Below are 7,431 nucleotides of genomic sequence, written 5' to 3'. Positions count from 1 at the left end.
AACCTAAATCTAACCATGGGATGCATAACATGTAAATATAATATAATTAATATTCTTGTTCATCAGTAATCATTAAATTTACTTGTATATCCATATAAATATGTTTGATTTGATTTAATAATTGAATATATGTTTTAAAGACGTTACACACCTACAACAAAACTACTATGTTTCACAGGTGGTGTTTCATATACGAAACCATATATAAAAATTGACCCCTATTAAATAAAATGTTATATTCATTATGGAGTGCAATCCAAATATACCACATAATACAAATATATCCAATTTCGTCCATTGTCATCCATTCTTCAGAAAAGTCAGACTTCTCATTTTGCTTCTTCAAGCCACCAATGAGGGCAAACTAGTAAATTCCCACCAAAACCACTTAACCACAATTGGTAGGCCTTCACACTTTGTTCCCATAAGGTCACCAATCTCATTCTATGAGGGCAAAACAGTATGTTCCAATAGATCAACACCTATAAATGCTGTGAAAGCCACTTTGGGAGTTCTTCAAAAGTAAGCCGGCCAAGAAAACCAAACCCATCATCATCCTGATCCCCGTATTTGGATCCAGCGATCTTTCTGACAGATATAATTTTTTCAAGAATGTCGACCCTCAAAATCACCAAGAAACACAATAAACATCTCAACAATCCCTTCCCTTCAAAACCCAAAACTTTACCCTTCAAACAGGGAACACTAATTTTGAATTCCCAAACTACCCTTTCACCACACCAAATCTTTCCCATTGGAAAGGATTTTCAGCTAGTTTGGAGATCAGCAAATGGTGGGTATGCCTCCATCTCTCATAAATCACAGCCTACAAGATCCATATGGTCTACAATCCCAGGTCAAGCATTCATCTCTACTGCAATGGCTGAAACAGAGGTGGAGGAAAGCAGGGGATCATTCATCATCAAAGATAGAAATGTTCAATTAGTATGTGATCATCAAACTATTGAACACATACAAGTGTTAAAAATTCAATCTGATATTAATCTGCAAGAAAAAGATCAAGATTTTGCATCTGGGTATGTGGAATTTGATCCAGAAATGCAGTTAAGGCGATTCGAGTTCCCAATTCTGCTAATAACAGGTAGGGTTTTTGGTATGAGGAAGAACAAGAAGGTTGCGAATGGCGAAAAATGGGAATCTGTAGAGAAGGATGTTTATAGTTATGCAAGATATAGGCTTTTGTTTGATCAAAAGAACAGTAATCAGATCGGGTTTCAAGTAAAACTTGGAAAACTGAATCTTGGATCTTCACCAAAGGTTTCACCGAGAAATTACAGGGGATTTGTTCGAAAATCAAGCCGACCACGAAGGATTCGAGTTAGGTTATGGGGATCTTTCTTGAGGAGAAGACAATTAGTGACAGATTCTTGTAATGAAGAGGAAAATGTAGCAATGAAGGATGGTGGATATGGATGTTTTAATAGGATTTGTTTTACATATTCGAGTGAAAAGAATGAGAGATTCTTCGGATTTGGAGAACAGTTTTCACGTATGGACTTTAAAGGAAGGAAGGTGCCCATTTTTGTTCAAGAACAGGGAATTGGGAGAGGAGATCAACCAATCACATTTGCTGCTAATCTGGTTAGCTACAGGTATGACCAAACTACCAATGTATCTATACCTATAACTAGGGGCAGGTTCATTTGAGAACCGTAAGAACCAACTATTCAGGAATTATTCATTATGAATATCTTGATAGATATTCATGAATATTTAGGTATATTCATAATGAATAATTCATGAATAGCTGGTTCTGATGGTTCTCAAAATATTTATGGTTCCTAAACGAACTTTCCCCTTAGTATCTATATGTTTATGTATAGAATGAGAATAATCTAGGAAACATTTCTATGTCATTATATAGGGCAGGGGGTGATTGGAGTACAACATATGCTCCTTCACCATTTTATATGACATCAAAGATGAAGTCACTTTACCTTGAAGGTTACGACTATTCAGTCTTTGATCTCACACAGGATGACAGAGTTCAGATACAGGTGAATTTTCTTCTATGTAACTTCTTCCAATCTGAAATGGAAATGCATTTTGACTTTTACTTTTGATGTACATTTTGTTATAAATTTATCATTAGCGTTTTCTATTTGTAGCTATTTCTATGAAGTTATGCATAGACACATAGTTGCCAATTTTCTTAACTTCTTAACAGAATTACAGCCAACAAAGGTTTTGCTTGCCCAGATGAAGAAATTGGATTTTCAGTAAAATTAACCAAACCAAACCAGCCCAGTATATCCCACCCATAGGTGGGATCAGGGGAGTATATACGCAAACCTGCCCTCTACCCCCAAAAAAGAGCAGTTATATCCGTAAAGACCCCTGACTTATGAAAAGGTGCGAAAAAGAGATTTTGCCCAAAAATGAAAGAAATAGAAAAGAAGAGAACTTGAGGCAAGAAAAGCAAGTTTGGAGTAAGCAACAACATACAAACAGAAATATGATTTTGAGTGAAAAATAGCTATTCGTATGGGAATAGGGAATCAAGATAATGCTTTTAGATAACACGGGCCTCCCCAGATTTTCAGTTTGCAAAAACGAGATTTCCTTTGATTTGATATGACAATGCTTGCAGATACGTGGAGATTGTGTTGAAGGTAGGATATTGTATGGGAGCTCACCTTCTGAGCTGATTGAACAATTCACTGAATCCATAGGCAGACCACCTGAGCTTCCTGACTGGATTATATCTGGTGCTATTGTGGGAATGCAAGGTGGAACAAATGCAGTTCGCCGTGTTTGGGAAGAACTGGTGGCCCATGATATTCCAATATCAGCATTCTGGTTGCAAGTACTATTCCACGCCTCTCCATTCCTTAATTCACCTGTTTGAAATATGCATCCACAATATAGTCATTTATTGGATTTTCTTCATGTGATTCGAGTATTTAATGTCAGATAGTAGGAAAGTATGTTGAGAAGAAAGAGGAAGGAACATAAGAGACACAAGTTTATTTTTAATGATGTCATAAGAGACACAATCTGTTGCCTACTATTTACTAGTCTTGGTTCTTTCCTTTCCGCTCACACTTTTGCACAACAGCCGCTATACCCTTTGGGGCGGAAGACAGATTTGCATACATCCAACACCTATACCTTACTGTCAAGTGGGATATACTGGGTTCAATTGATTTGGTTTATATATATTTGGCATACTGCAGGACTGGGTAGGGGAGAGGAAGACGGTAATTGGATCACAACTATGGTGGAATTGGGAAGTGGATGAAACACGGTATCAGGGATGGAAACAACTAATTAAGGAACTTAGTTCTCGGCATATCAAAGTGATGACATATTGCAATCCTTGTCTAGCTCCGGTAAGCATCATTTTCTTTTGGTCAACAAGCACTATGAACACTTTTCACAAGCCAAGGGTCTTCAAGATAACGGAAGCCCTACTCTTTGAAGTAGAGGTCAGATCTGCACCCCCGACCCCACCTCAAGGTGGGATACACTGGGCTCCTTTGGTTTGGTTTAACAAGCAATATGAACATTATCAGTCACCTTTTGAACATCTCACTTGATATCCCAGATGGATAGCAAGCCAGATGCAAAGAGAAACCTCTTTGAAGAGGCGAAGAAGTTGGACATATTAGTGAGAGATAAGAATGGAGAAGCATACATGGTTCCTAATACTGCTTTTGATGTGGGGATGTTGGATTTGACGCACCCCCATGCTGCAACATGGTTCAAACAGATTCTACAAGAGATGGTAGATGATGGTGTCCGGGGATGGATGGCTGATTTTGGTGAAGGCCTTCCTGTTGATGCCTGCATCTACTCAGGTTTGACATCACACATACTTTCTTTCTAATAATGTGATTCCACATCAAATACACCAGGTGGTAACTATTACACTCGTAATAAATGCATTGATCTAAAAGACAAGCAGTCTATTTTGATCATCACGAGATGCTCTTAGCCTCTTACTGCAATGCTAGTACCAACAAAGTGGCAGATTTCATCTTTTAAGGGTGTGTTTGTTATGTGGGATAAGATGGGACATGACAGAATAAAAACTTGTTGTCCATGTTTGGTGCGAAATTTAGACCGGGACAGGCAAGGACTAAGTGGGATATAAATGCATATCTTTTGTCCCACCAAGATAGGTGGAACAAAATTAGGAAGATGGAACAAATTGGTAAATAACTAAACTACCCATGTCATATTAAAACTGTAAAACCTTGCACAATCATTTCACCCGCCTACTTCACTATCGCCCGTCCATAACTGTTGCCTAATTTTTTCTTGTTAAATTTGTCTCTTTGTATGGTTCTTCATGTGAACAGGCACTACTTTTCATAACCTATGTGTTTGTTTTCAAGTAAGTTGTATGTACAATAAAAACCATTGCATACCAATCTAACATCTATGGCATGCAATCTTTCCAGGTGAAGATCCCATTTCTGCCCATAATAGATATCCAGAGTTATGGGCCCAGATCAACCGGGAATTTATGGAAGAGTGGAAAAGTACACTAGTGGGAAAGGAGAAAGAAGACCCTTCAGAATCATTAGTTTTCTTTATGAGAGCTGGTTTCAGAAATAGTCCCAAATGGGCAATGCTCTTCTGGGAGGGGGATCAAATGGTAAGTTGGCAGGCTAATGATGGGATAAAAAGTGCTGTTGTTGGTTTGCTTAGTAGCGGACTTTGTGGCTATGCGTTTAATCACAGTGATATTGGAGGTTATTGTGCGGTAAACTTACCCTTCATCAAGTATCGAAGGGATGAAGAGTTACTATTGAGATGGATGGAGTTAAATGCCTTCACCACAATATTCCGAACACACGAAGTAAGTTAGAAGGCTGGAAAAGTTACATTCATATATGATAGTTAAATGGCTGCTGCCTTTTACATACATACATATATATATATATACATACATACATACATACATATATATATATATATATATATATAATGTGGTCGTATCCTGTACTTCTAACATCTATCTTATATTATCTTCTCTTTTTACCTCCTTTTCTCTCTTAAACTTTTGTTAAAATTTCAGAACCACTTCAAAATCCTTTTCCCAAATCTTTTTACAAGTACGGGGGCTAGGGTCTTCAAGGAAATAACCTCTCTACTTCATGGGGTAGAGGTAAGGTCTTTGTACATCCTACCCTTCCCAGACCCTACTTCGTGTGGGATTCACTAGGTTCATTTGGTTTGATTTATAGTGTAGTTTTCTCCCATTTTATTTCCTGACCAAACGTTATCATAACTTAATTTGGTCTATTCCAAAATTCTGAGCAGGGAAACAAGCCATCTGTTAATAGCCAGTTCTATTCAAATCAAAGGACTTTATCACATTTTGCACGCTTTGCAAAAGTGTACAAAGCATGGAAATTTTACCGGGTCCAACTCGTGAAGGTGATATATAAACTACAATCATTTTTCGTATACACACATAGCAGTTACATCTTTTCACAAGCCAGGGGTCTTCACGGAAATAACCTCTACTCTTTGAGGTAGAGGTCAGGTTTGTCTGCATACATCTTACCCCCCAGACCCCACCTCCCGGTGGGATATACCAGGCTCATTTGGTTTGGCTTATACATAGTAGTTGCATATAATTGATCTCGCATGCATGTATATATCATGCAGGAAGCTTCACAAAAAGGTCTTCCAGTTTGCCGTCACCTATTTCTCCATTACCCTAATGATGATCATGTACATAACTTGACGTATGAGCAGTTTCTAGTTGGTGAAGAGATCCTGGTGGTGCCGACTCTTGATAAACACAGAAAGAATGTGAAGGCCTACTTTCCGGTTGGAGAAAATTGTGGTTGGAAACATATATGGACAGGAAATATATACAATATACAAGGTTCAGAAGCTTCAATAGAAGCTCCAATTGGCTATCCAGCAATTTTTGTGAAAAATGGATCGGTTGTTGGAGAGACTTTTCTAGGAAATCTGAGAGAATACAAGATTCTGTAAATACTTGTACAGTAATTTGGGTTGTTGAGTTTAAAACCAACATCCATTGTAATTGGCCACAAGGGAAATTAGCAATTGATGTACAAATCTAAAGCTTTCCTGAGGAGTAAATACACAAAGACGCTTATTAAACAGAGGAATCCTTCATATATTAACATTTTCTTCACCAAATTTTACATCGAACTTACAATCAATGTTATAAATGGACTTCTAAAACTAGATAATAAATAATGAAAGAAAACATCATCAACCATTTCTATTTTTGGTAACTGGTGATGTCTAGAACTCAATTGGGCTCGACCAATTTACAGGATCCATTCAAAGCAACCCCTTTGCATGGCTCCAAGAAAATGACTGCACCCAATGGAAATCAAACCTTAGACGTGATGCATTATGAGGCACCAAGAACAAGTGTTTTCTCCACCAAGGCCATGTTTGGCAACCATAAGCTAGCTTATTGAAAAATCCTCGTTTGGTAAGCCATAAGCCAGCTTTTTGAAAAACTACTTTCAGATAGCTTATTAGGACTTTTTCCAATTATGCCTATTATATTTTACATAAATATACCTTATGTTTTCCTTTTAGGTTATTTTACATTGTCATCTAACTTTAACTTATCAGCTAGTCTTTTATCAAAATTGACTAGTTTACCAGCTACCTTATCTGCCCATTTACAAAATCAACCACTACGTTAATTTTCAAGAAAACGAAGAGGGTGTATTCACCCATTGGTTTCTCAAACATTTTCAAATAACTGAACCATAATTCATCATCAAAAAGCTATATCTCAGCCAAATACAACGAGACCCAAGCACCCCATGTTCTAAATTAGGGCATAATATTGTACTAACTGGCAGACTTGGAACGCAATCAGTATAATAGATCCATTAAAGCGTAATTCGTTAAACTACTGCACATAATCGATCAATCCCGAAAGATACCAACCAGAAAGAGTCTAGGAACAATAAGTCAAAAGACAAAAGCAGTTGAAGAAAGAGAACTGACCTTCAACTTGTGGGGACGAAGCAAAATAAGGGTTTGTGAAGATGTAAACAATAATCCATGAAATCCAGAGTTTATTCCCATGCTCAAAGAACCGATTCGCATAATTTTGTTGGATATTCGTCTATTTTCTTTTCCTTATTTTCCAATCTATTGTATTTTAGTAACCATATTAATGAATTTTATTTGGGTATAATTTTTGTTCATTACTAACATAAATCATCCATACTATATTCTTAAAGCATTTAAACTATTGTTTTTAAAAACTTCTAATCTATATTTATACTATATTATCAAGCATTTGGCTAAAACTCTTAAAAACTCTTAAATCCGTTCATCCCTATCCAATTTCATTTTATATCTGAATTCATGTAACTAACTGCAGATAAACACAATCAAATACAGGATAAACATCTCATTTTAAATATAAAAAATCTAAAATATAATTAG

The 7,431-nt window shown here is 36.8% G+C and overlaps 1 protein-coding gene and 1 long non-coding RNA gene across 2 annotated transcripts; one reads left to right on the top strand and one right to left on the bottom strand.

Moving 5' to 3' along the window:
• Positions 1-558: 558 nt before the first annotated feature.
• LOC112513785 lies at positions 559-7,089 on the bottom strand. The gene is made up of 4 exons (XR_003069303.1): positions 6,985-7,089; positions 2,658-2,861; positions 1,959-2,049; positions 559-883 (listed from the first exon to the last, which is right to left on the bottom strand). It is a non-coding gene; the product is annotated as an uncharacterized LOC112513785 (long non-coding RNA).
• LOC112513784 (sulfoquinovosidase-like) lies at positions 601-6,142 on the top strand. Its single transcript, XM_025120145.1, has 8 exons — positions 601-1,613; positions 1,886-2,018; positions 2,612-2,827; positions 3,198-3,353; positions 3,569-3,821; positions 4,428-4,828; positions 5,293-5,409; positions 5,644-6,142. The coding sequence occupies exons 1-8, from the start codon at positions 613-615 to the stop codon at positions 5,977-5,979; spliced, it is 2,613 nt and encodes an 870-aa protein (XP_024975913.1). The 5' UTR covers positions 601-612; the 3' UTR covers positions 5,980-6,142.
• Positions 7,090-7,431: the final 342 nt, after the last annotated feature.

The sequence above is a fragment of the Cynara cardunculus genome (assembly GCF_001531365.2).
Source record: "Cynara cardunculus var. scolymus isolate 2C chromosome LG 5, CcrdV1, whole genome shotgun sequence".
NCBI classification, from domain to species: domain Eukaryota; kingdom Viridiplantae; phylum Streptophyta; class Magnoliopsida; order Asterales; family Asteraceae; genus Cynara; species Cynara cardunculus.
The sequence above is the reverse complement of the archived record's forward strand: the minus strand, read 5'-3'. Positions and strand labels throughout refer to the sequence as shown.